The 26,756-nt window shown below is 44.1% G+C and overlaps 11 protein-coding genes across 20 annotated transcripts in view; 5 read left to right on the forward strand and 6 right to left on the reverse strand.

Annotated features, from left to right (window-relative positions):
* Positions 1–6,303: 6,303 nt before the first annotated feature.
* Positions 6,304–7,269, reverse strand: LOC6532650. 2 transcript variants are annotated; one of them, XM_002093358.3, is made up of 2 exons: positions 6,724–7,265; positions 6,304–6,649 (listed from the first exon to the last, which is right to left on the reverse strand). In XM_002093358.3, the coding sequence occupies exons 1-2, from the start codon at positions 7,245–7,247 to the stop codon at positions 6,484–6,486; spliced, it is 690 nt and encodes a 229-aa protein (XP_002093394.1). In that variant the 5' UTR covers positions 7,248–7,265; the 3' UTR covers positions 6,304–6,483. The 2 variants fall into 2 exon arrangements, with proteins under 2 accessions (XP_002093394.1, XP_015049513.1); XM_015194027.3 differs by having other exon boundaries at positions 6,478–6,649; positions 6,836–7,269.
* A 708-nt stretch (positions 7,270–7,977) lies between these two features.
* LOC6532651 lies at positions 7,978–8,996 on the reverse strand. The gene is made up of 2 exons (XM_002093359.3): positions 8,375–8,996; positions 7,978–8,312 (listed from the first exon to the last, which is right to left on the reverse strand). Exons 1-2 carry the CDS (start codon positions 8,914–8,916, stop codon positions 8,156–8,158), a joined length of 699 nt encoding a protein of 232 aa, XP_002093395.1. The 5' UTR covers positions 8,917–8,996; the 3' UTR covers positions 7,978–8,155.
* Positions 8,997–9,066: 70 nt separating this feature from the next.
* LOC6532652 lies at positions 9,067–9,829 on the reverse strand. The gene is made up of 2 exons (XM_002093360.4): positions 9,309–9,829; positions 9,067–9,251 (listed from the first exon to the last, which is right to left on the reverse strand). The coding sequence occupies exons 1-2, from the start codon at positions 9,809–9,811 to the stop codon at positions 9,125–9,127; spliced, it is 630 nt and encodes a 209-aa protein (XP_002093396.1). The 5' UTR covers positions 9,812–9,829; the 3' UTR covers positions 9,067–9,124.
* A 280-nt stretch (positions 9,830–10,109) lies between these two features.
* On the forward strand, positions 10,110–11,771 carry LOC6532653 (spore coat protein SP96). The gene is made up of 2 exons (XM_002093361.4): positions 10,110–10,790; positions 11,152–11,771. Exons 1-2 carry the CDS (start codon positions 10,341–10,343, stop codon positions 11,737–11,739), a joined length of 1,038 nt encoding a protein of 345 aa, XP_002093397.1. The 5' UTR covers positions 10,110–10,340; the 3' UTR covers positions 11,740–11,771.
* On the reverse strand, positions 11,744–12,806 carry LOC6532654. Its single transcript, XM_002093362.3, has 4 exons — positions 12,724–12,806; positions 12,560–12,665; positions 11,976–12,501; positions 11,744–11,909 (listed from the first exon to the last, which is right to left on the reverse strand). Exons 1-4 carry the CDS (start codon positions 12,763–12,765, stop codon positions 11,783–11,785), a joined length of 801 nt encoding a protein of 266 aa, XP_002093398.1. The 5' UTR covers positions 12,766–12,806; the 3' UTR covers positions 11,744–11,782.
* Positions 12,807–13,309: 503 nt separating this feature from the next.
* On the forward strand, positions 13,310–13,969 carry LOC6532655. Its single transcript, XM_002093363.4, has 2 exons — positions 13,310–13,377; positions 13,433–13,969. Exons 1-2 carry the CDS (start codon positions 13,348–13,350, stop codon positions 13,883–13,885), a joined length of 483 nt encoding a protein of 160 aa, XP_002093399.1. The 5' UTR covers positions 13,310–13,347; the 3' UTR covers positions 13,886–13,969.
* A 6-nt stretch (positions 13,970–13,975) lies between these two features.
* Positions 13,976–15,095, reverse strand: LOC6532656 (location of vulva defective 1). Its single transcript, XM_002093364.4, has 3 exons — positions 14,951–15,095; positions 14,244–14,898; positions 13,976–14,180 (listed from the first exon to the last, which is right to left on the reverse strand). Exons 1-3 carry the CDS (start codon positions 15,078–15,080, stop codon positions 14,039–14,041), a joined length of 927 nt encoding a protein of 308 aa, XP_002093400.1. The 5' UTR covers positions 15,081–15,095; the 3' UTR covers positions 13,976–14,038.
* Positions 15,096–15,345: 250 nt separating this feature from the next.
* Positions 15,346–16,000, forward strand: LOC6532657. Its single transcript, XM_002093365.3, has 2 exons — positions 15,346–15,435; positions 15,492–16,000. Exons 1-2 carry the CDS (start codon positions 15,406–15,408, stop codon positions 15,924–15,926), a joined length of 465 nt encoding a protein of 154 aa, XP_002093401.1. The 5' UTR covers positions 15,346–15,405; the 3' UTR covers positions 15,927–16,000.
* Positions 16,001–17,066: 1,066 nt separating this feature from the next.
* LOC6532658 lies at positions 17,067–19,558 on the forward strand. Its single transcript, XM_002093366.3, has 5 exons — positions 17,067–17,283; positions 17,367–17,519; positions 17,581–17,844; positions 18,071–18,592; positions 18,700–19,558. The coding sequence occupies exons 1-5, from the start codon at positions 17,136–17,138 to the stop codon at positions 18,816–18,818; spliced, it is 1,206 nt and encodes a 401-aa protein (XP_002093402.1). The 5' UTR covers positions 17,067–17,135; the 3' UTR covers positions 18,819–19,558.
* The window catches only part of LOC6532659 (FH1/FH2 domain-containing protein 3), a 40,295-nt gene continuing 32,650 nt past the window's right edge, over positions 19,112–26,756 (reverse strand). For 2 of the 9 annotated variants that reach the window (XR_001454071.3, XR_001454072.3), the window contains 12 exons: positions 26,504–26,725; positions 26,188–26,447; positions 25,998–26,135; positions 25,087–25,809; positions 24,694–24,895; positions 23,037–23,403; positions 22,823–22,969; positions 21,824–22,162; positions 21,031–21,746; positions 20,484–20,710; positions 19,870–20,024; positions 19,112–19,557 (listed from right to left, as the gene is read on the reverse strand). Coding sequence is in view for 6 of the 9 variants with exons in the window: in XM_039374876.2 (XP_039230810.1) it covers positions 19,484–19,557; positions 20,484–20,710; positions 21,031–21,746; positions 21,824–22,164; positions 22,822–22,969; positions 23,037–23,403; positions 24,694–24,895; positions 25,087–25,809; positions 25,998–26,135; positions 26,188–26,447; positions 26,504–26,725 (3,418 nt within the window). In the remaining 3 variants the exon portion in view is untranslated. Of the gene's footprint in view, positions 19,558–19,869; positions 20,025–20,074; positions 20,374–20,483; positions 20,711–21,030; positions 21,747–21,823; positions 22,165–22,821; positions 22,970–23,036; positions 23,404–24,693; positions 24,896–25,086; positions 25,810–25,997; positions 26,136–26,187; positions 26,448–26,503; positions 26,726–26,756 lie in introns of those variants that run through there. The other 7 variants (XM_015194028.3, XM_002093367.4, XR_005561337.2 and 4 more) reach the window with 6 other exon arrangements.
* On the forward strand, positions 23,800–24,255 carry LOC6532660 (acyl-CoA-binding protein). The gene is made up of 2 exons (XM_002093368.3): positions 23,800–23,895; positions 23,957–24,255. The coding sequence occupies exons 1-2, from the start codon at positions 23,887–23,889 to the stop codon at positions 24,194–24,196; spliced, it is 249 nt and encodes an 82-aa protein (XP_002093404.1). The 5' UTR covers positions 23,800–23,886; the 3' UTR covers positions 24,197–24,255.

The following is a 26,756-nucleotide window of genomic DNA, read 5'->3' on the forward strand; positions in this document are numbered from 1 at the left end:
CTGCAGTCCGCACGCGAATAGAACTTATATGTACTGCTGAAAGTACACAGGGGAAGTGTTGTAAAAATACATATATTTCTAACTATTCTGATCTTTGACATTTAATGACAACTTATCATGACAACTTATCAGACCTTTATATAATACGATTAAATTAAGAACAACAAAATATGTATAATTGATACTTGAATATCTATAATATCATCTAATAAGGATATAGGAAATATATTTGCTTGTGCCAATTACATTTAAGTCAGTATAATATATTCAATGCAAAAAACTTATCTGGCTTAGCTTTGAACTTTTTTTACAAATTTAAATTTTAGCGAATGATTTTCTATAGATAGATTTTCTATAGATTTTCTCTCTCTGCACGGCGATTTAGAAGTGGCAAAAATGGTTATAAATCTACCCACGTTGCTGCCACAGATTTGGCGTTTTGCGGACTTAGCCGAGAAAAAGTCCAATAGATAAGACAGATGTATATATAACCATGTGTATATCGGATAAGTGCCCGTTGCGATAGCAGCCGTCACAATGTTTGACTTTTATAAAATAATTTACTTACAATTTGCACATGTCAATCGGCAATTGGCTGCGACAATTGTCGTTTGCCAGCGGCAATTAGCGATGGCTGAGCATCCATCTAACATAAAACATATAACAATTTGTTCCCACACCGCTCGGCTGATTTATGGATGGTCAGCTGGATGGTCAGCCATCTGGGTTCCGCATTCTTGAAACGGGCTATCGTGCGTTATTAATGCCCATCTGTGAGTGATGCCTGTGAGCTTCGCCAGGGAGGCGAATCTTCCAGATGGAGCACCCAACTCCATCCATCCACTGGCTGAATTACAGCCATTTGCATGGGCTATTGCAATCTATTTTAATTGACGATTGGAATTAATGCTGGGGTGGGGAATAAGCGGAGTTCAGAACGTGTTTTCATACATAATAGAATTTCCATTTACTTATTAAAATAAGCCCAATTAAACTATTCAATTAATGTATTTAAACTCGCAGTTATTCTATGCGCAACCAAATTAACTGCTGCTCAATTAATCAGCAAACATTCAACATTTTTTGCTCGACTTTTGATCTTGAATATATATATATTATATATTATTTATATTATATTATATATATTATATATATAGTAATTGTTTTAGAAAAATGTCCGAAAACAATTTGCCACTGCGAACTGCAACGCACCATAAATTTAGGCAGTTCTCAGTTACGACGAGGAGCTTTAAAAAGCAAACAAATCTGTGCATAAAAAGCCAAACAAATTGCCAGCAAATGAATTTGCATCAAACAGCGCATTAAAGGCATAAAAAACTAATGGACTTGAATAATTAAGAGCTGACCTGCATTTGTCCGCTAATCACAGCCCATTGCAACTGGCTGTATGTCGAATAGTTGGACAGCCGTGCCACGCACTCTTAATTTGGTCATTTGTGACAATCGCCAGAAAAAAAAACAACTATATAGTTAATGGGTATACATTAGCACACGCACTTTAATGACATTATACGAGCGAGTTTGCAAATGAAGTTATTTTGGTACAAAACGCCACAGTAGCTTCGATATGAAGCTATCAAACTTGCAGTTAGATATTACACGTTCAGAGATATTTCTTTCAGTTTAAGCAACTTTTATTTAATAAAAACAGCCCAAAAGCAGCCATCGCTTAAAGTGCGCAAATAGTGGAATTAAATCGCTGACAATAACATAACACGCTTTTAATGCAGCTTATGGCGGTTGAAAACGCCATAATCGGAATAATATTTAACTGCATTATTTACCTTTGCCCGACAAACAGTCCGGAATCAGTTGCCGGATGAAGGATTTAAAATGGCGTGTGCATTTACGATTCGTTTCCAATATGAAAATCCATCTGTTAAACTCATTTCAGTGGAGTATGCTTTTTGAGGGATTTACTTAAGTTTGCATTAACTATTTACGAATGTGTTTGCCAGTTCATAGTCGTAATACCGCCTGGTGGAGTTGGTGTTGGAGGCAGAGGCACTGACAGGTCAAAAGATACGACTCTGCAGTCTGTCATCCTGGCTGCTGACAGTTCCCTTTGCCACATAGCACATAGTTCACAGCTCAGGGCATGTGACGCATTTGCCACTGCGCTTCATTATGCAGCTCCTCCTCCTCCTCCTTCTCATCCGCCTTCCGTTCTCACCAACCATACTCCACCCATTCCACCCATTCCACCCAACCGGGAATCCCTGGCTTGCCGTACACATATGCATCCATCCTTCCTTCCTGCAAGGCGCCACATGCCTGCCATTCCAGCACTTGTTCTTTGGAGCCAGTGATGGGCAGTTAAAATGGGGGAATGGAAGGTGGGTATAGTAAATATCTTAAGATCTGGTAACATGCATATATTATTTTACCTTTTTTTGGTTTTCAAATGTTGCTTCTTTTCCAATTTTTATGCCAATTTAAAAGCGCTTCCACAAACAAAACAGAAACTCAAAAAATGAATCTTTAAAAAACTGGTTTTTTTTTAACCATTTATAATAATAAAAATTTATAATTTGTATAGGTTTAATTATCGAAACTAATCAATATTTTAACACAGCACTGCCACTGCCAAAAAGTGAGATAATCTAGGATAAATATTTTCACGTTGTACCACCAATTCCTCACAATGGGGATAAACTTTTTATTTTGATCAATAACTGAAACTGCGCTGTGTTGCTACCCTGTACTTTGAGTAAACGTGGCACCTTTGCCACCTCTGTTTGCCACCTGGCCACATCCTTTCATCCAGCTACCCGGCATTGTTGTGAGTTGTGGGTGGCAACACACAGGCGGTGGGTGGGGCAGCTGCACTGCCGCATTATACTCGTATAATAATGCATGGGCGTTTGGGCCGTGGCCTCGTTGACCTCATCGCATGGCAGTGTCAAAATTGTTCGACAAGCTCGTGTACTTGAACTGTCAACCTATTTGTGTGTTTGTGTGTGTGGGTGGGTGTGTGTGGGGGTGCCCGACATGTTGTTGTTTTCGTGTTTACGTGTTATGTTGCTCTTGTTTTCGGCGGGACAGGATTAACTATCGAGCGGTTTGGCGCACTTTTGCATAGTTATAATTGCGAGTCACGTTTAGTGGGGTCCAAGTTTGCTAAGGTTCGAATGGTTATACAAAGTTGAAGCATTTTTAAATGCTTTAAGTACTTTGAGCTGAAAAAGGTACTTAATATTTTAAGACTTTGGTGCTTGTCATTATACCATGCTACAAATAACTGAAATGTTTTACATTTTGAAGTAAATATTTGGAATTCCATTATTATGGTTTAGATGCTCAAATGCTTAGCTAATTTATATTTATAAAACACTAATCGTTCAAGGTTATTACTAAGTATTCTGTTTTCAGCGCCATTAAAGTTCCACCGAAAACTAATGCTGCTGTGTGCTCGTTCTGAAAACCAAATCTATTTCCATAGTTTCCATCGCAATCACAAGCAAAATAAACAAAACTATGGTTCAATGTATTTGGCAGTAGGGCCAATTAACCCGAAATTAATGGATAAACAAACTAATAGGCAACCTGCCCATTGAAACCGAGAAACGAAATAAATTAATTGCAGTCGCCAGGGGCATCGCCGCAGGTGGGCGTTGCTATCTGTCGATGGGGTGGTGCTTTGGGTGGTGCTTTTGGGTGGTGCTTTGGGTGGTGCTCGCCTGGTGGTTCAGTTATACGATGGTTGGGTGCTTCACTGGCTGGGTGGTTGGGGTGATGCTGGGGCGTAGGCCCAACAGGCGCCATGCCGCAATTTCGGCCGACGATCCGAAACAACAGATGGAAATAGAACTTTAATTAAAAGCCGAGAGCCAGCGGCAATGCTCGAAGTAGCGCTGCAAGGGGAATATAAAATAAGCCAGCATTCTAATAAGGAACATAGTTACTCACACACACACATACTCACAAGATGAACTGCACACTGAAAAAAAATAGTATAACTAAATAGTTTAAATACATTAAAGCTAATATACAATCATGAAGGAACTTTGCCACTAACTGACAAAAAACATTAACTAGAGTTTTCAAAGATGCATTTATTTTCCTTTCATTCCCAGCAATTTCTTGCAGTGCCCTCGCAGACACATGCACCAACAGGGCAAACAGCGGGTGCGCTCCGCTATTTAAAGCCCATTTGCAGTTGGCCTTATTTCAGTGGGGATCTGGGCCCAAAGAGGCCATATCAGGCGCTTAAAGGCGTTCGAGGCAACCGCATTCGGATGCGATGATACGTCAGCTGCCGACTAAGCACGCTCCAGATGCCTCCAAGGCGGTGCGATGAAGCCTGTTTTCGCAGCTGGCTCACTACGCCGACTTGGGCTGCATTAAAGCCGGCTTCACAACATGGTTAAAACTAATCGCGAGCAGCACTGAAACGGGCTGCTTGACAAATACAAAGGCGGCGACAGGTGAAAGGACACCTCGAGTGGCTGCCATTCAAGACTCTTGGCGAGCAGGGGCCTTAAAGTTGGCGACGGGCATTCATCAGTAGATGGTGTACTGCCGTTTCAGGGCCTCTGTGCCATACAATTTAATTAGTCTAGTAAGACTTCCTCGTTGCCTCATTCTATTAGGGGAAATAATTAATGAATTCATCTGGCCTAAGTGCAGTGCCATTATACTTATATTTATATACATCCACCACGGCGTGGATAACTATGACGCGTTGAGAATGATGACGACGTCGTCGGCTATGTTGATTCTTGACGTTGATGAGTCGCTGGAACAACAGAAACTTATCTCGCGGTTGGAGATTTGGGAACTGGTTGGCTGGTGTGGCACATATGCCAACGGAACGTGAGTACCATGATTACATAGCTGATGAAATATGCATTATCTGCTGGTTTTTTGGTTGCGGGACAAAAGTTTTCCGTGAAAATAAAAGTTGAGAGCGAGCTGAAAGCCCACAGCACTCTGTATTTGCTCTACTAAACGAGGGAAAGTTTTAAGAAGATTCAGTCGAGGCTGCATCAAGGACAAATAATTTTTAAGTTCACATAATTGTTGTAGCGAATATTATCATTTTGTTACAAAACTGGCGAAAAGCAAATGATGATCAGATATACTCAGAAACCAAATTTAAAATGTTCTTTTGTATACAAAATATCCATATAATACCTCACCCGATTCAGGTCTAAAAATTCCACAGAAAAATATTGTGCCTCAAAGCTATTCATAATCTGTAGTCATCGCGGATTTCGCTTAAGTGATTCTATAATTCCTAACGTATCTATATTTGTTCTAGCGTCATAAATCTAAATTAAAACGTTTAGGAAGCGAAAAGAAATCCAACGCCTACAGCGAGATTATCACCCTGGTCCTAAATATATAGCATTCTTAGCATATAGATATGCGGCTAGTCCTAAGCCGATATATGCCGATTATAAATACACAGATTTCACCAAGTATGCGGTTTGTTGTTCGCTTTAATGGAACTCGGGGATTACCTTAGTGGACCGCAGAAATTGGCGGCCACCGTGTTCATCAAAGTGTGTGCAATTGTGTGTTCCTGTACAACCCAAGCCCCTCCAATCAGTTGCACATTGTGCACGTAGCCACAGGAGAAACTATGTGCGTGTTTTGGTTGAGTTTTTGGCAGGGGGAAAATGGAGAGGTTGTAGCCAGGATTTTGGGTCGTGTGAAATCGAAACCATTAAAACCGAAAACACTGAATGAAAACTTTGTGGCACAGCCTTGGGATCGAATTGAATTTTCGGTGGCATGCCACCAGGCCACAAACTTTTGCGACCCTTGTGGCCATGTAGCTGACCCACATCAACTCATAGTAAGAGTTGGGGTATGAAAAGCGAACGGAAAAAATCTGTGAAAAATTTGTGTCTGGCAAAGATTTTTATGGCATGTGCGGCGGGAAAATGGGAAAAAAAAGGGAAAAGCTCTGAAAACTTGTGAACGCTAAAGCTACTGGGCACACTTCATAATTGTATGCGAGTTCTCTCCAAACTTCTGCCTGCGAGGCCAGCAAAAGTTCCAAGGTGCAAGTGCCAACGTGGCGTATACGTCATAAAGGGCATAGACCACAATTTGGCCTGGCTGTGCGAGTGGTTGCTTGTGGATTGAATGTGAAGCATCTGTTGGGAGAAATACTCGCGCAAATTGAATGGCTGGAAAAATCGATTTAAGTTGCACTTTGTTCATTAAGCCACGTTCTGTTGATGAACTGCAAATGTAATGGGAATTTTTGGGAGGAATTTGAATTAAATCACCAGTTTCTTTAATGCATACATACATTAAAACTACATTAGAGCCATTTATAACATATATGATAGTGCCATAAAGTTTAATCTCACAAACTAATTAAATAAGGGCTCTTGACAGCACAGCCTTTGCTTTTCTAATGCACTTATTTGGTTATTTATTTGATTAAGATACCCTCGCCCTGCGATAATTACCACCATAAAGATACAGATACAGAGAAGCTACACTCTACGGCAATACTCGGTTATTCAGAGTCAGACAAGATACAGTATCCGAGCATCTGGCCTGCGTTTGGGTGGTGCAAAGTTTGGAGGTGCTGTCGAAGTAGGTGAGTCCGGGACAGGTGTACACATTTCCGTAGAAAATACCAGCAGCGGTGTAGCAGTTCACATATCTGGAAATGGAGTAGAAATGTATCAGTATTGGAAATGAAATTAGCACATATGCAATTTTATTATGTTAACTAACTGCCTGCAGGTGGTGGAGGTAGCTCGGCCGTAGGGATATTTGCCGGCTGTTTGAATGCTTCGACAATACTCGGTGGCATCTGTGATGGTCGTGGAGTCACAGTTTGGCGTACCTGATCCGGAACAGGATACTGCGTATGTGGTGGGACTACCACAGATATTGGGGTTTTCCACGTTGCATACGTATTCAGTGCCACAACTTCCGCCAATCGATGTGCTGGGTGTAGAACCACCTAGGCACAGTGCGAAGGTATTGCGACCGGTGCAAGCGAAACGATTATCCGAGCTGCACTTGTTGCATCCTGAGCAGCCTGCCGAAGATGCCACCGAGCTGCAAATGGGTGTGCTCGCGGTGCAGTAGTATCCGGTGGGGCAGGTGTAGAGGGTACCGATGGGTTCGCTGGCGGAGGAGCAGAACTGGAACTCCGTTTCCGAGATGCAGGACACGCCATTGGTGTTGCACGTATTGCAGGCTGCCTGGCAGCCCAGGATGCAAACTAACAGAATGATCAGTAGGCGCAGCATCTTTCCATGAAACTGAGGAAATGAAAGCCCTGCATCCCAATTTATCCAGTGGGACTTATCTTATCAAATTGCAGTTTGCTAATCTAATTTTTATAGTTTTATTTTAATTGTTGTGCCTGCATCTTATTCACGTGACTTTAAAATAAGTTATATAAATAAGGTACAATTTGAAGATATCACTACTACAAATATTAATCACATAATGCCTCGTCGTGTTTCAGTAAGTATTTTTTGATCTTTTAGAATTCCAATTTTAACTTTGTTTTCGGTTTAACATAGGAGGTCACGTTTTACTAAGTTGATTTAATTAGCTTATCAGTTTATCTGCATAATAAAACTCTAGCTAACTTTGCATTGAAACTAATTTAGCCTAACGTGCCTCCAATGACGAGGTTAACTCCGAGGAACATCCGTTTTGGTTGGGCAATCTGAAACTCCGTTGGTGAGAGACAGGATATCTTAGACTTCGGGAAACACGAATTGCAGAGAGCCTGACAGCCGAGAACTCCTTTTCCCAGAACAACCAGTAGGTCTTGCCTTTTTTAAATTGCACCGAATTAACAGAATTTAATCAAACAAACTTGTTGAATTGCTAGCTTATCTTATCAAAGGGCTGATTTTATCTTTAAATGTTTGTTTGTTAGAAAAAAACTAATTAAACTAATGTTTAATATAAAATAGAGAGATCACGTTGTAGTAGAGTGTTGCAAGTATAAGATACCCGAATGTGATTAAAATCAGCACGCATTGAGAATATGAGTCTTTAACTTTACTTTTATTTAACTTCTATTGTTTAAGAGGTCGCATTCTGGGGAGAGCTTCTTTTATTTTTATAAAAATTAGGAAAGATTATTATACAGACTCCCAGAAAGTCTTATACTATACGGTTACTATGATTGCCCCAATATTTATGGATTAGTAAGTGTCAAGGTGGCGACTCCAGTGGTGCACCTGGCTGGCACTGCGGCGCCGCAATACTTCGATGAGCTATTGAAGTACGTTTGTCCAGGACAATCGTAGAGGCCTCCTGCCCAGCTACTTGCATTCAGAAAACAATATATGTACCTAATTATGAAATAAGCGTATTACATTTAAATATAAAACTTAATTGAACTCCAAATACTAACTGCCTGCAGGTCGTGTTGAGATCGATGCCAACAGGATATCTTCCTCGCTGCTGGACCATGGAACAATAGGTGGTGGGTGTTATGGTCGAGACATCCACTCCAGTACCAGTGCCATCACCCGGACAAGTGGCCTGAGTTCCCGCCGCTGGACTACCACAAATATAGGGATTATTGAAGTTGCAGACATTGCTGGAGCCACAACTTCCGACGAGCTGCGAAGGAGTCGAACTTCCCAGGCACAGGGCAAAAGTCGTTGCGGTGAGGCACGCAAAGGTGTTGCTACTGTCGCAGGTGCCACAACCTATACAGGATCTTAGTGCCACATTTGTGTTGCACGTAACGTCATCTGCCGTGCAATAATATCCCGTGGGACAAGTGTAAACGGGACCAGAAGGCAATGCGCTGGAGCAGAATTGAAACGCGGTGTTCGATATGCAGGCCACATTGCTCACGGAGGCACACACATTGCAATCCGCACGGATACCGAGGATACGGATCGCCAGGAAAACTCCGAGTGCCAGCAAGATCAAAAGGCGCAGCATCTTTGCAATAAACTAGCGATATTGGTGTCAACCAGTTGGCTTTATGCTCTCGCAGCTATCTTATCACCCGGGCAAACTGGAACTTCCAACAAAGAGCTAGAGGCTTGTTGACGAATTAATAAAGTCAATTTGTCCAATGATAAAAAACAGTTCAGGTTTTGATACTCTATTCAAACTATCCAAGTATAGTATTACTTTTAACAATGAATTAGGCACATGTTGCTGGCTTAGTCGCTACACAACTAGAAGTGGTGGCATTGAAGTACGGTTTACTTGAAGGACACTGCCAGATATTTCCGGACCAGCTGGAACCCTTGCGAAAACAGTACACATATCTGAAGCCAAGAAATTGATTAAAAATTAGGCATTAATATTACTAACAAACTACTCACTTTAGGCAGCTGGAATCATTGGGATGTGGATAGCGACCCGTGGAGGCCTTTTGGGTGCACAAATCATCGACTACGGCGTAGTAGGAACATGAGGCACCTGTGCCGTTTACAGAGGCCACACAAGGATTGCCAATTTGTGAGAGGCACACCTCTCCAGTCAAACAGGAAAACTCATAGCTTGTTATTTCATTTACAGCATTGCAAAGTGCAAAAGTGGTGGGACTCGTACATGCGAATGGTACAACGCCGTCACACTTTTTGCAATCATTGCAGGAAGCAAAAGCCTCGTTGGCAGTGCATTTCTCTGGCATTGCCGAACAATATGTGTTATTTGGACAAGTATAGACGGTACCAGTTGGAATAGCGTTTGCCGTGCAGTTCTGGTACTGATTTTCGGATACACAGGCTACATTGCTCTCAGAGGAGCAGATATTGCAGTCGGCCTGGCTGTATTTCACTAGAATGCCCAACGAAAACACCAAAAGGAGCAGGTGGCACTGCATTTTCAAGAGTAACTGAAGCTATATCCAAGCTGCAGCTAGATATAGGTATCTGGCTTATCCAGAAAGCTGTGTAAGATTATAGTATTTAAGCAGTAAAAAGCTAGTCATATCTGCTTTTCCTTGTCACCTAAAAAGTTGTATATATCAGTTGCATATATCGCATTTAAATTACAATTTAAGATAGACAACTAAATAACATAATCGAGGTTGGGATCCTTATGTGATGAATAAGAATGATAATAATAAATTGACTATTGATTATTCTATAGTAGGTTTGTAATAGGTTGTTGATGCCCACACAAAACCATTAGAAAATAAGCCAACGCCAAAAAGTATGCTACCATTTTCGATGCGTCAAAGCCACAAGAGCTTATCTAAATTGGAGCAGTAGCCAAGGTCCCGCCTGGCGAGGTCTTTGTGGATTAAGAGCAGTCTGCATGCTCCAAAATAGCTGCCAAAAAAGAGCTCTATTTAAGCCGCATGCCTGCCAGCCACAGACATCAGTCGCAAAAGACAATTGCAACCAGAAATGTCGCCTAACCGTGTTTGCCTGCCACTTGGCCTGCCGCTCCTGCTATCCCAGCTATTCCTGCTCGGTTGTCTGGTGTCCCCGAGCCGTGGCACCTGCAACGTCTGCAACACCGTTAACAACCTGACCTGCTACTCCTCGACCCAGATGCAGGCCTGTCAGGTGGACACCGTGTCCACGGCCACGCCCACCGATTGCCCCAGCGGCTATGTCTGCGTCAGCGGCTCGAGCGGAGTGCTCTGCCAGCCGGAGGACTCGACATCCGGCAGTGAGGCGGACTGCCAGGAGTGCAACAGGTGCGATGAGACGCAGACGTTCGCCTGCACCGGAACCCAGAGCTTCGCCCTCTGCCTGGGCACAGATAGCGTCCAGGATTCGGTGGGCACCTGTGCCTCCGGTTATGTGTGCAACATCAACGACACCCAGATATGTGGCCTGCCAGCGGATGGGGTAAGTTTGCCTTTCTTCTTCTGGGTGGAAATGGGAATGGGATGTTTGCCAAAGAGCAGGTGCACCAGGAAGCTGAGACTCTGAGAGGAAATTAAACTTTCAAGAAATTCTATTCATTAAAATGTGACAGCGGAAAATAAGCTCTTTGTATGCAATTTAAACTGCTTTGTTATAGTTTGAACTATTATAATTGATTTCGAGGAAGCCAAGTGGTTTTGTGGAACTACATACACTTATTTCTGAGAAAATGTAGCTGCTAGTTTTCTTATATTAGATGTCCCTCGTTTAAAAAACTTTTTTAAAAAGTATATACTATTTTCCTCTGCCCCGCAATAAATAATAAATCTGTACAACTCTCCAGGTGATGGCGACCTGCTCGTATGCCGATGACTCAACCACAACCACGGTGAGCAGCACCACCAGCTCCACCACAACGGCACCACCATCCACCAGCTCGGCATCCACTTACTGTGCGGCGGTTCAGTCGCAGGGAAAATATGCGGTTGGCTATAACGCGTATACGACCTGTCGCCAGTATATCTACTGCACTCTGGTGGACGGAAGTTGGATTGGCCAGACCTACACCTGTCCGGGATCCATGTACTTCGACAGTGCCTCCAACATGTGTGTATCCACCATGCCGTCCACCTGTTCCACCACGGCAACCACCCCATCCACGACGACGGCTGCGCCCACGACCAGCAATCCGGCGGCATATTGCCAGTCGATGCAGTCGGCGGGCTACTATCCGGTGGGTACGGATGTCAGCACCACGTGTCACCAGTACATCGACTGCTTTCTGAACGGCGGCACTTGGGGTGGCAACATGTACACCTGTCCCGGCAGCCTCTACTACAACAGTGCCAGCAAAACCTGTGTATCCTCGTTACCATCCACTTGCTCCACCACCGTGGCCAGTTTGAGCCTCAAGGGAGTGTCTTTGGAATAATAAATAAAGAGTATTTGTTCGTTTATTTGCAATGCGTTGAAGTTTAGAGACAGTAGCCGGGATTCACGTAGACACAACTCTGAGTTTGAGCAACGAACCAGGAATCCGTGGGACAGTTGTATTCCGCTGATTTGATAAGAACGTTGTTATTAAAATAGCAACTAATATAGCTGTAAAGATAAGTGCTTAAATAAAATGAGTGATGTGGAAAATTTTACGCATAATTGTGTACGCACCGCTGACAATAGGGATCCGCAGGAATGGTGGTAAAAAGACCAGTGGCATTTCTCTGGGCGCACATCTGGGCGGGAGTTAGAGGTATCACTGTAGTGGGCGTCTCGGTGGTTACAGTAGAATCAGTGCTGCTTTCGGTGCTGCTCACAGTGGTGCTTTCAGTGGTGCCGTCGGTGGTCACGGGTGCTGCAGTGGTGGTGTCCACCAGCTCGTCGTTTATATCACAGGTCAGCGTTTGATTCGCCACCTCGGGCACACAAATCGCAGAGCTGCTGGCATCACAAACCGTGCCCGTGGGGCAGTAACCAAATTTTCCAGTGGGTCTAGTGGCTCCATAGCACATTTGGAAAATTCCACGACTCAGGCAGGCAAATAGGTAATTCCGATTGGCGTTGCATTGGCCACATTGAGAGGTATCACCGCAGCTTGGAGGACGCTGGCTGCTCTTCTGAACACAAATCGCCGTGAGATTGGTGCAGTCGAATCCCTCCAGGCAATGGTACAGCTGATCACGATGCGGTGTTCCATCTGAATAAGCATGAAAAGTCCATAAAATATTTTTAAAATATTTTCTGCGTTTTATTACCTCCAAAACACAAGTAAAAGGACGTGGAGTTGATGCAGGCCACTTGATTGGATTGGCAGACATTGCAATCGGACACCGTTTGTGCCACCATGAAAGCCAGAACCAGCTGTAAAATATATTTGTTTTTCACTTTTCCGTTTTGCATACCACAAAAGCCTTATTACCATCACTAGTCCTTTCACGACACTTTCAATCCTTTGAGACATTTTTGTACTTCCGAAGTGCTACCGCTCACTGTCAAGGTTCTGTTGGTACTAAAGTTGGCTTATGATAGCTACTTGTCTGGTCTCCTATGTTTATCTACTTTTTACTTTTCTCTGCTAATTGCTTTATGTGCCTTGGCTTTCCACATGATTGCGGTTTCGTGGTGTATCATTCTATGATGGCCATGCTTCCAGAGATTCTGATTGATATGTGGGTGCGAACATTGAGCATAAGTCGAAAACCAAAATTCAGATAGGCGAAACGGATTGCGCAAAGAAAGTTTTCACTAACTAAAGTCAATCTTAAGGTTAATGACTGCTCATAGTATGTAATTGATAATTAAATATTAATATTAAAAGGTTTCTGAACTCAAGTACAATGATGTCGAATCAGGGAAGTACTTTGTTTGCATAGCTAATATGTGATGTCATTGAGTGCATTTTCCTGGTACTGTTTAATTGGGGTCATATATTAGGATGTAAGACCCCATAAAACAGATGCAACTATTTGCACATTGCGCTCATTTAAAAAAGCGCATGATAGCAATTGCAGTTAGTCTTCTTAAACTTCTCAAAGCCTGCAAGATGCAGTACACGCAGCTCCTGAGAGTTTTGGTAACATGGTACAGCAATCCTTTAGAATGATGTTTAATCAAGATGCCTTCCTTAGTGCTCCTTCGCGATTATGTCCTGCGTGGCAGTCCTTGTGCTCGGTGACTCGGAATGCAATACGTGTCTACCAAACAAGGTCCAGTGCCTGAACGAGACCCACTTTAGTTTTTGCGGGAACAACGTTTCTCCGGATCAGGTGATGCAGTGTCCCGATGGTCAGGTGTGCACCAGCCTTCTGAAGATCTGCTTGCCCAAGGGATCGAATGCAGGTGCCTGCACTCCAGATGCCGAAGTATCGTGTCCATCCTGCAGTGGATCAAAACTATTCGTCTGCACCAGTCGCACCACCTTTCAAATGTGCGATGGAGACAAGCTCACCGGCCAGGTAACCAAGTGCAAGGATAACACCTTCTGCTCCATGAAATCCAATAAATTCTGTGTGGATCGGTGTGAAATAACAAAATCAGTAGATGGATTCGAGTGCGACAGAGAGGCACCTTTGGATGCATGAAAATATAGCACTCCAAAAATACAAAAAGGTTGAAATAAAAGTTGTTTAACTATTTGCAGTGAAGAATAATTTCCATTCAAAGAAGTTCTGTTTTTCATTTCGTTTACTAAATAAAATTGCGTACTATTTATTAAGGTAACAAATTATGTTGATTTAGGCTAAATTAGTGCACCCGGCATAAGATGGTCTTACAGTACCACAATTGAAAGTATCGGCATCGAAGTAAGGTCTCTGCGCGTTGCAATTGTAGAGCAATCCTGTCCAGTTTCCACTCCTCAGAACACAGTAGATGTAGCTAGGAAAATCCAGAGGTATAATCATTTGCAAGGCAACTAAGTTAATAGGATGTGGTAATTACCTGGTACACACTGTGTCACTGGGTATGGGATAGCGACCCGTAGAGTTGATTCCCTGGCAATAGGTGGCTTCATTGAAGGCTGGAGTGGTTGCAGTGCCTGGGGTGGTGCTTCCTGGATCAGTAGCAGTCACTGTGCTCTCCGTTGAGGTGTCCGAAGAAGTTACGGAAGACGATCCAGTGGAGGTATCCCCAGTCGATCCGGTCGAAGAGTCAGTGGTAGCAGTCACAGTGGAATCCCCAGTTGATCCTGTCGAAGAGTCAGTGGTGACTGTGGATGACTCTGTAGAAGTCACAGTGGGAGTCACTGATGTCGTGGTGCTTTCCACATCGGTGTCCAGGATTCGATCACATATATCTGAGTCGGTAGAATCGCACCGGGAAATGCAAGGACTTCCGTTGGCTGCATTTTTAACACTGCACACATAGTCATCTGCACAGTCGAAATTATTGGCGGAAACTCCTCCACTGTTGCAAATAGCAAATGTGGTCCTTGAAGTACACGCGAAAGTGGTGTCTCCCGAGCAGACTCCGCAATTGGAGACATCACCACAGCCGCGTTCTACATCTGTGGCATTTGCCAAACAAATTATCCCGTAGGGCGTGCAGATGGGCCTAGATTCGGGGCAGGTGTAGTTGATAGTCTGGTCCCGGACACCTGCAAGTGGTATCCATGAGTTGGATGATCATTGAACGACTTTATAACATACCATCGTAGCACAACTGGAATTCCGATTCACCGATGCAGGCGTGTGCATCCTCACACGTGCCACATGCGGCACTAACAATTGTCGGTGCCACAAGAGCGCCTAGGAGTACGGTCAATATGAACACCTTCATTTCGAAATAACGATTAAACCTTTAAGGAGCCACAGCCCTGCTTTATAAACCCCGGTCCGGAGTCATATCTCTGCGATGATCTCGGGGCCATAACATTTATCTTTCAATGCCGTGGGATGCCATAAACCTGCTCTTCCGAGTAGCGCAATCTTCGAGTAGCACGGGAGCGCTACGGGGCAAACAGTATCATATATTCTAAGATCTACCTTAATCCGCGGTATAAAACGCTGAAGCTATCTGCTGTTCTCTAGAGCCAGTTCTTATAAAAGCCCAGTAACATTTGGCTAACACACTTAGTCCGTTAGTCACAGTCAAAATCAACATAATGCAACAGTCGCAGATCCTGAAAAATCTAGTAAGCGGATGTTTCATTTTCTCATATCTTTCACTTAACATATTTATCATTTTCAGTGTCTCATTGTGGTTGTCAGCTCCTTGGTAGTTATGGCCCAAGGAGTGTGCAACAGCTGCCAGGCCAACAACAATGTGAAATGTCTGAATGAAACGCACTATAGCTTGTGCTCCGAAAACGTGGCGCCCAATCAGGTGCTCCAGTGTCCGGATAACAAGGTCTGCACCGACCTGGCAATCATCTGCATAGACAGCGGTGTGGTGGAGCCCTCCTGCTCGGCCACTGCCGATGGATCCTGCCCCACCTGCGATGGCAACAGCATATTCGTCTGCACCAGTCGCACCACTTTCCAGATGTGCGATGGCACCAATCTAACTGGTCAGGTGACCAAGTGCAAGGACAACAAGATCTGCTCGATCAAATCGGGCAAATACTGCGTGGATCTCTGCGAAGTGGGTGACTCCGTCGAATGCGACAGGGAGAGTCCGCTATAGAATATTTCAATTAATTTTAAACACCTAAACTACCTCATGTGTAAACTGTGAAATAAACAACGATTTTTTTTAAATAATTTTGTTTAAATGTTAGGTAATTTGTTTTTTAATGAATTAAGGCGAATCTTATTAGATAACACTGATCATTTAGATGGAATATAATTATCCACCTAGGGAATATATGTAAGTAACAAACATATGTATATCTCACGCTCTTAGAAAATATTTTACAGTTCCAAGATTGAAAATTAAATTACATTTTTTAATATGATCAGAATCACGTGGTAGAGGGTCTTACAAATAGAAAATCCCTGAAACCATTCACAAATATTTTTAATGCCGCTCTTCAATTCATTTTTTATCTGTTATTCATGGTTCATACCCAACTGAATTTATTGTTTGTAGACAAGACAAAAGCCGAAAATAGTTCTTAAGAATCGCAGCAATAAAACACTTTTTATCACTGTTTAGCTAAAAGCTTATCGTTGTTTTGGCCATCTCATGTTGGCAGGGTCAAAAGCATGGCAAATTCTATTGCGAAGGTCAGTTCTTTCGGCATAAAAAAGTGAAAACAAATTCGGAGGTATCTTCACTTATTTTGAACATGCCTTAATTAAATTAAGCAATTTAATTGACATTGACCCAATTGCGTGAGTGCTGCGTAATCAAATTAGTCATTTGAAGCAATGACGTCAAAATGGTGTAAAGCTGTGTTATATGTATATATCAAAACAGTTTTGTGATTGTGATGCCGTAAACAAATTGCTCGGCACTTTCATGCTCCGATATTTGGCCTACGTTGCTCCACATTTAATGGGCGCCCAAAGGTGTGGAAAACAAATTCGCAACAGGAAACAAACAGTGAAAAGCGAGAGCACAGAGATGAAGCCACCTCCCATCGCAACCATCCAAAACAACCAAAACTTCCGAAAGGCCCCCCGCCACTTCGCTGATTGTGGCGCATCTAATTGTTGCGGGTGTTGCGTTTTGTTATTGTAATTAATATTTAGCTAAACTCAGCTGCGTTTGGGCTTACTAAAACTAAAAAGCGAAAAGCGTTGAACAAATTGCGGTCATTAAACTTTTTGCCGCGCCAAGTGAAATAAATTGTCACCCACGCAGTGGTTGCCTTTCATAACAAAGTCACAAATCAACGCGAGCGGATCTGCCCAGCTATCTCCCAGCCGATCTTCCAGTGGATTATTCACCATGTTGCACATGCAACTCACTGTGCTCTCCTGCCTTTTGGTCCTGGCCAGCTGTAAAATTCAAAAACAAACTCCGACCAACAGTTGGCGGGATATGCTCTTCGGCAGCAAGTGGCTAACTCCTGCTCCACGTTGGCGCGAATCCAAGTGTGGGTCTTAAAGCTGGCTAAGCCCAGCAGTTAGTGCTGACAAAAGAGAAAAATTGAATTTAATTCTGTGTAACATCCACCAGTTTTGCCCATTTTCGCCCTGGTGCCCATCGGTCCTGGTAGCTGTTCAGCGCCCTCCGGCGAACAGGGAAATTGCATTCCCAGCAAGGATTGTGTGCTGCGGAATGGCATCCCCGCTGGTCCTTGTGGCGGCGGCTATGGCGTCTGCTGCATCTGTGAGTTTCGCACCTGGCGCTGAAAGTGAGAGGAAGTGCCTCTTCTAATCCCTTCGTTCAGTTCTGCAGACGTGCGGCGGCATCATACGCGAGAACTCCACTTACTTTGTGAACCCCAATCACCCGGATGTCTACGATGGCACCGGAAGTTGTCAGGTAACAGTGCAGAAACTGCATCCGGACATTTGTCAGCTACGCTTGGATCTGGACATGTTCTCGATAGCTCCGCCAGAGGCAGCCAATCATCTGTGCAACCAGGATCAGTTGCTCATTTCCGGCGGCAGTCCCACGCCCACCATTTGTGGCAGTTCAACGGGAGATCACAGTGAGTGAAAATATTAATAATATTTATATAAATATTTGTCTAAATGTGAAGCTATTTATTTTTATTAAACTACGAGTAGCAACATTTTAATGTTTCCATTTACCAACTAATCATGTTGAATTAGAAGAAACGAGTGCGTAAATATTTACTTCCATGAGCACACTTTAAGATTAGCTCCGTAAACAAAACCGTCTGCCTGCTCAATGCCAACCTTGTGTTTTCGCAGTGTACATTGACGCGGGCCTTGGCCAGAGCAACCCGATTGTCTTGTCGGTGATCACCAGCGGAAGTTTTCCGCGTCTCTGGCGCATCCGCGTCACCCAAATCCACTGTGGAAGCATCAGTCGAGCGGACCAAGGCTGTCTGCAGTACTACACGGCAATTAGTGGGCGTGTGCGCAGCTTTAATTACAACACGGTGGGTGGCAGACAACTGTCTAATCAGGACTACAGCATCTGCATCCGCAACGAGCGCAACTTTTGCGGCATTCAGTACAACGCATGTCCCGATCTGGAGAACAACAGATCCAGATCCTTCACACTTACTGGCAACTCCAACAATCCGGTGGCCACCATGGTGGGTGGTGGTGGGGGTATGCCACCCAACATGAACGGTTGCATTAGCGATTGGCTACTGATAGGCTGCATTCGGTCGGCGGACAGGATTCCACCGCTGCCAGGATGCGAGGATCGTGTTTGCGGAGGGACTTTTAGTGCGGAGGCCGGAATGCTCGCCAAAACAGTGCAATGTATGTACAAGCTTATAGATCTCGTTAAAATTCGAAAGGCTCATCCTTATTACGTTCATGTATTCCAATTTTATTTATTCATATTTTTTTTCAATATATCTCCACAGCAAGTGTTCGTCCTTTCCGGCTTTATTTCCACACGGACGGAGTAGAAGCGCCCAATGATATAGACAATCGAGGCTTTTGTCTTGATTATGTTCAGCAGCCGTGCACAAATGGTTTTTAGACACCAGCCCACAAGTATGCAATACTCTCTAACACAAAATCCACACGAGTCCCACGCGACTAAAGTCGCTGGGAAATTGTGATTGGCGCTGCTAAAATCGCATGCAAAACGCACACATTTTTCGTACGTAATAAATATGTTTTATTTATTGATTTTCGTAATTAAGTTAGACATAACATTAAGGCTTTAGGATAATTTAGAAAGCACAAATCGTGTCGTATTTTGGTACAAATTTAATGATGTAGTACAGGATATCGAAATTTCTTGTGATCCAAATTCTAACATTAAAATCGTTTTCAACTACTAATACAGGTTTATTGAATTACGTTTAATTAATAATACTTAGCAGAAGCAAAAACAAAAATTAAATAACAGAAAAACACGATGAAAAACGCTTTTGTTTAAGGACTTTCTCGTTGCAGTGTTGTTGTTGTTGTTGGTACTCCTTGCTGCCGTGGCAAAATATTATTAAAAATATTAAAACAAGTACTAGTTATGCGCACGTTGTCGTTTAAAAGGGGTAATTTCTGGGTTCGCTTGCTCGCCTGAGATCGCCAATTTCAGTCTGTGCGCGTAGTGCCCGACTTGTGACGTCACTGGGGGATGGGATTATCTCGGATGTGATGCGGGTATCTACGATATGTATGTACTTGTATGTCCTAATCCTAATAGGTTTGTATTAAGGCAGCCACGTGCTGTTTCTCCTCCTCGGTCAGACCGTTTTTCAGCGTGCGACGTACTGCAAAACACATTAAATATTATAATAAATACTTAAAAGGTATAAAATATGTATTTAGTTGGGCATCGGCTTGCATTCAATGTTAGCTCTAAAGGGCATGCTGGTTAGTTGCCTGAATTTTGGAATATCCATGCAAATGTGTTTTATATACAAAACTTTCCAGGCTTTTTAGATTAAGTTTTCCCATGCATACAATCCGGATCTTTAAAAAAAGCCAAAATAAAGTGCTGAATACAAGTATCAGCCAAAGGTTTTCAACAAACATGTCATAAGAAAAAAGGTGTAAAACTAAACACAATTCAATTCACTAACCAAAAAAGGTAAAACCTAAAAAACAGTTGGCTGTTCTTTTGGCAACGGTTTCGGTTTCGGTTTCAGATTCGGATACGGATTCGGTTAACAGTACGGTTTCTACGGCGATGGTGCTCTTTCAACTGTGAATCCTTCGCGCGTGCGGCTGCGCTTCACTTCGATAGTCAATATATCAGATTTGTTGGGTTTGGATTTATTTGATTTTTTGATTTTTTTATTGGTTTGTTGGATTGGTGCGTTAATGGTAAAAGAACGAAATGGAAAAAAATTAAAACCCAATATAGGCAACAGATTCATAAGCTGGCAAAACTAGGGGACCAAAAGCGGCGTAATCGGTAATATATTATAAATAAGTGGGGGAAACTGCAGGTATTTGTGTAAATTTGGAATTTTGTGTGGGAAATAGGTATTGGTATAACTATATATAGTTTCTCTGTGGAATTCTTGATGGTGTAGTGTGTTTCTGGTTGAAAGTATCCAGCTAGAGGTTATAGACATAGCGCGCTGTGTGCGATTCGAAAAGATATAGACCAACACCTTTTCATTAAAACGTATTCTCACTGTCGGAGTTTTGGACGTGAATCTCATTCGTTTTACTTGTGCTGCCAACTTACATGATTTGCGATCCGCGTGGCGCGTCCGTTTCCGTTCCCTCGGCGTTGTCCGGGTTCCTGGAGCCTTCGTGGCGGTCTTCACCAGGGATTCCAAAATCTCATCATCGCCATCAGTGAACTGTTCCTCGCTTTGGCGGGTAATTGGAGAGCGGAGCTGTTCCGCTCGCCGTCTCCGCCAGGTGAGTGTGCCATCGGCTTGGTCGGCACTCGAGGTGTCCAGAAGTTTCCTGCAACATTATTTTAAAAGTTTTAACTAAATATATAATACTTTTTGGAAAGCATAACAACAAGAGCGAACAATTAAACGGTTAAGGTTAAAGAACTATAGACCCTTTAGTGCGATAAGAAAACTACAATCTCCCAGCTGTAAATCACTTTAAAGTGTTAATCAGAAATTCAGGTCATTTGAGTGGAGATAAGATTTCCCCGTGGTTTGATTTATCATATCAAATATGTTTAACACATCAATATGTATGCTAGATGTCATGTTAATACTATTAAACGTCTACCGATAAGAATTTAGACTAATTAAGACTAATAAACTCACTTCAACTCATCATCGGCCACGTCATCTTTGGTCTTGAACTTGGCCATATCGATGATCAGCTTTCCACGCGTCTTGTTCCGCTCCCGGTGATTGGCCTTCTTCTCCAGCTGCTGCTGCACCCGCTCCCGGGTAGTCCGATACTCCAGGGCGAACTCGGAGAGTGTCCGGCAGAATTCGTTGGGACGCGATTCCGCGACACTGTGCTGCGGCATTCCCAGCCACAAAAGGAACTTCCGGTAGCGATTCATCACTCGTCGATGGACGATTTGCAGGATGATGATGCGCTCGGCACAATCGGCCAGGAAGTCCACCAGCTTCTGCTTCAACGGCGGCGGGCAATCGTGTTTGGCAATTAGTTTCAGACGATCCCAGCATGCCTTGCACTCCGCCTCCAACTGATTGAGATTGTGTGCCAAGTCGGTGAAGTCCGCCTTGGAGGCTCGGGTAATGGGGCCAATCTCGGAGTACAGATCACTGGTATCACTGCTCGACTCCATGACCATGTGGCAGAGATGGTGCAGCAGCGAGTGCTTGTGCACCGTGTCCTTCACTTCCGGCACCTTTGCCAGATACTCGATCTGGAATCCCTTGACGGGAGCTCCATTCAGAAAGATGCCCACGGATAGCAGTGTGGAGAGGATGCTGCGGAAGGTGCGATTCTGACGCAGGATCTCAATGCCTTGCTTGAGGTCCATCAGGGGTTCCGCAATCTCTTTCTGTAGATTAAATAGGAAATAAATATATGTGAGTTTAGACAAATTTAGGTTTTCTTATCTCTAGTGCTCCAACTTACCTCACTGTTGTCAAAGTCCAGACGGAAGGCCCACAACTTCAGGCGCGCTTCCAGCTCCGAAATGGAGGCCAGGGTCAACAGGAACTGCTCGGCACTGCCCAGTGGCAGCTCTGGATTGGATAGCTGCGCCTCCTGGATCTTGCCACGCTCCTCGTCGGTGGGCAGCATATTGAGTAGCTTATCGATTCCCTCGCGAGTGACCACAGTGGCGTCCATCTTGAGGATGGCCGTCTTAATGGCCCGCGGAGGTGGCAGCTTGGTGATCGCAATGTTGATGGCATTGGAGCGCTTGTGATCAAGCACGATGATCTCTTTGCTCTTGTTCAGCTCTTGTTGTTTCTGCAAGATCAGCGGGATATAGTTAATACCTTTCGATCAGGCTGCGATCGGTCAGAGATAAGAACACAGTGGTGCAGAGAGAAAACGAGAGTGTAGGGTGCAGAATTGGAAGTGCGGAATTGGAGTGGAGTTTCTGTGCTGTTCTGTACTGTTAGCAACTAGATCGTTTCTTCGAGTGTACGTGGGTGTGAAAGAGTGTATAAGAAATAGTAATATTAACCAACACCAAAACACAAAACATAATGGGCAAAATAGAACGTGAGTTATGGTGAGACATGGTGTTTGTAGAGAGATAGAGAGACAAAAAGACAAACAAATTTAATAACGTTTTGATTGGCACTCACCTCCTAGAGACATTGGAAAACATTTGAATATTTGAGAATTATTTGCATTTTGGTTTGAGTTTAGCACAACATTTATGTAGATATATCCGCAAACAGACCGTTCGACATTTAGGTATTAAGAATTATACAAGATATCCATAAATAGAAGGGGAAAGAAGAATACAAAAATCATTCGCATTTTGTTAACGCAACACACACTTAAAGAAGAGCCTATGACTAATTTAATCACAATTATCGTAGATCCATTGAATTTCGAGAACCTTTGACCAATTGAGTGTTATATGAGGAGAGTTGCTATTGCTTAGAAAGTACGAACCTTGGTCATCAAGTCTTTGGCCCGCGACTCAAAGAGATGTTCGAGCTTCTGGGTGTCCACGTTGGCATCGGGCAGCTCATCCCAAATGGTCTTGCCCACCACCTGCGGTATCATGTCCTCGCGCACTTCCTTCCAGAAGAGCTTGACCTTAAGGTGTATTAAATGCGATATAAATAAATTCCCATTTTATATATCAATCAATGATTAAACTCACCGTTTTCTTGTTCTTTTTGATGGTGTTATTGCCATTGACCAGTTCGCCATTTATAGATCCATTCAGCGAGTTGACACTGTTGGTAAGACTGCCGCCATAGCCGTACATGGGTGGAGGTGCCAGGCTGGGTGGCATCATGGGCGGTGGGGCAATGGCTCCACCCAGTGGGGGTGGCGGCGGTGGTATACCTGCACCCAAACTTCGAGGGGCCAGCACATCCTTCTCGTCGTCATCCCTGAGGTCCGTAAAGTCCAGATCGCAAAGATTCAGGGGCCTTGTCATATTCCTAACCAACTCCTCCCAGTGCAGTTCGTTCTCCGACTTCTTGGGCTCAGACTTCTTTATATCCTGATCGACACTGGAAGATCTGCCAAAGAAAAATGTTTATGTCACCATTATTACAGCTTTTATCTTTCTTTCATCCTCAAACAACAAAGTTTGCTATCGCGGTTAAATGTAGAGGGGACCATAAATGATAAACTAGCGCTTAGCACCACCTCGTATATACATACATATGACTAGCAGCACCTCGTATATACATACGTATGATAAGAAATCAAAAATCAGGCAACGAGGGGGAAAGGCTAACTACTTTCTAGGGAGTTGAGAAAGCCGATGACGAAGTGTGATCAGGCTAGGCCAGAACCTGAACTCTTACGAAACTGGTACATAAATCTAATCTATTAAATTTGCACAATGGACTCTCACATTATCGCCCTGCAGTGGTAGCCGTTATCGATTTCTTTATAAAGATAAGCGTTGTTAACTACAACTCCCCTTTTTTTCGGGCGGTATAAAGGCGGTGCACTGACGGAGACAACTCACATTTGTCACGCAAAACTCAAGCAACATGGCCGATGTAAGTTAATGATCGTCAGGATCGGAATACAAAACTCACTAACTCCCTTTGCGATCTGCAGTTTAACGCTATCCTCGAGAAGACCAAGGCCTTCAGCAAGAAGCCCCCAACGGAGGTGTACCTGGAGTTCTACGGCCTGTACAAGCAGTTCCAGGAGGGCGACATCAACATCGAGAAGCCCGCCGATGCCGAGGGTGCCGCCAAGTACGATGCCTGGCTGAGCCGCAAGGGACTCTCCGTCGAGGACGCCAAGGCCGCCTACGTCGTCCTGTACGAGAAGTACAACCCCATCTACGGATAAGCTACAGTTTACCGCCCCCTCTGCTACCAACCAATAAATCTTGACCATCTGTGAACTAAGTGATTGTCTATTTGGTGGGAGCTTGTTCCAATTCTGATTACTAACCCAAAGCCCTAAAACACCTTGTATCACATAGCCGGAAAGCAAGACACTGCTTATCTTTAATGGCTTAGTCGGATTTCTTATCTTCAGCTGCTGGCGCCATATATTCTCGTAAATCGTAGCTTGTAAACTATCTATCAGTATCTCTAATCTAAAGGGGTTAGTGGAATGAAGATTTATTGAAAGCTAGTGGAAATCAATTGACTTTAATATGGGCGAGCTATAAAAAGGTTTCTTAAACTAATCTAAAAGCTTGATTAGCAGAAAGACGATAGACGACTAACGCAGCTAGCTAACAATTTTATATCTGAACAGCAATTGTTGAAAATGCAACTAAGTAGTAACATAGCCAATAGATTTTGTGGATATATAATAAAGGTTTATATTTTTCTTACCTGGATATCTCGCCCTTGCTCTTGCTCTTGGCCAGACCCTCTTTGGCTTTCGAAATCAAACCGGACATGTCGCCGACGAGGGCGCGATTCGCGGACTCCTGCGTGGGACTCATGGGCAGGTTGCTCAGCTTCTGGGTGAGATCCTTGACCGTGTGGTCCCGCTTCAGTTGGAGCAGCAGCTGCTTGTCCTCGCTCTCCATATCTGTGATACATAACAATCGTAAGGTTTAAGCCCATTCATCAAATCGTAGCCCTCAAAAGTATGCAGCGGCAGATGCGCAATGCAATGTGGATGTATTGGCGGCGCTCGCAAGTATGCAACACACAGGTGAGAGACAGGTGAATGGAATGGAATGGGGTGTGGTTAAGGTTACGGTTTAGGTTGAGACCCACCTGTAGGATCCACGGGATGCGGCAGCAGCTCTGGGTTAGTACTGGTTAGGGTACGAGCTGGCGGGCTGTTGTAGATGGGGGCGTGCCACCAGCCAGGGGGCGGTGGTGGCGGCGGTGGCGGTGGAGGAGGCGGTGGTGGGGCCGCAACGGGTTTCTTCACCGGACTCAGTGGCTCCGGTTCCGGCAGAACATCACACTTAACCGGTGTGGAGCTGAGGGGAGCGGGCGTGAAGTCAAAGCCAGAAGCATTCAGCGTTTTCTTGGGACTCAAAAGGACCTCCGGCGTTGGCTGAATCGGCTGATGGCTCTGATGTTTCGGCGACTGGCTGTAGTAGTTGTTCAGCCGGTTCGCTTCGTTCTCGTACTTCTTATAGGCACTATCGGTTTGCTGGATATTCTTCATAATACCATTGATCACAGTTGAATTGCGTTCCCGGAATAGGTTCTTCTTGGTGAGGAACTCGCTCTGATTGTTATTGCTCGCCTTATCGAAGCTGTTGTTTATGATCGAGATGCTGTGGCTTCCAGTGAGCAATTGCTTGCTAGGACTCATCACCAGAAGGCTGTTGTTCGGCGTGTCATTGCAGCTAAGGTTGCTAACATTGTTGTTGCTAATGTTGGTGATGCCGCTGATGTTGTTGCACGGTGGCACCTCATGTTGCAAGGACTGAGGCGGACTGTCGCCGGTTTGAATGGTGGCGGGTATGGCGGTTACAATTTGGCCTATTTATGGCATGGTATGGTGTTGTTTGTTTGGTTATGGTTAGCATGATCAGCGGGTGAACAGCGGGACAATAATATACACACACAGTGATTAGCGTTTCGGTGGGAGAGAGAATCACAAGTCAGTTAGTCGCTCAAGTCAAAAGCAGCTTGTGTACATTAACTAGGATTGAATGACAAGAACTTACCCAGTCCCTCACGCTGCTCGAGAGCAGCAAAGATTCCATTGGCCGCCGCCTCCTGCTGCTCCTTCAGGAAGCTCTTGTGCCGCTCCGCCCGCTCCCGTCTTCTTCGCAGTCCTGGAGTCACGCCCGCACCATCGCGAGCTGGAGAGGATTAGAGTGAGCTTAGTTTTGCAGAAGAAAAGTTATCACTTACGTTTCTTCTCAGTGAAGAGACCTCCGCTAAATTCTGTAGAATTGGTGGAGCCGGAACTATCCTCATCCACGGTGGCTGGTGTGGGTGTCATGCGGAGCACAGTGGTGGGCAGGACCTTTGTGAGTGGTGCGGGACTATTATCTGTGCTGTGGCGACGCGACTTGCGCCGTTCAGTGGTATTTGTTCCCGGACGATAGCGTTGAGTTTTTCGCATTGAGTTCTGCGGCAAACGCTGTCCATCCGACTCGCCATCCTCAAATCTAAATAATAAAATACTTATGTGATTCAAACCAATGCAATGAAGTTGTTAACTCACTTCAGCACAGCCTCGTACAGTTGCAACTGATCGAGCAGATCCAAATCAGTGCCCGGCTTGGACATATAACGCTGGATCACAGTCTCCATGCCCTGCTGCTCTAGGAGATCGCTTTCGTCGTAGAAGCTGTCCTGATCATTCAGACCCGCCAGGGTTTTGTTTATCAGCGACGTGGCATAGATGACCAGCTCGGCATCAGCATTGTCATAGTCCTTAAGCAGTCTAAAAAAAAGTACATAGTTTATATTTGAAT

Source organism: Drosophila yakuba, chromosome 3L (genome assembly GCF_016746365.2).
Source record: "Drosophila yakuba strain Tai18E2 chromosome 3L, Prin_Dyak_Tai18E2_2.1, whole genome shotgun sequence".
Classification (NCBI taxonomy): Eukaryota; Metazoa; Arthropoda; class Insecta; order Diptera; family Drosophilidae; genus Drosophila; species Drosophila yakuba.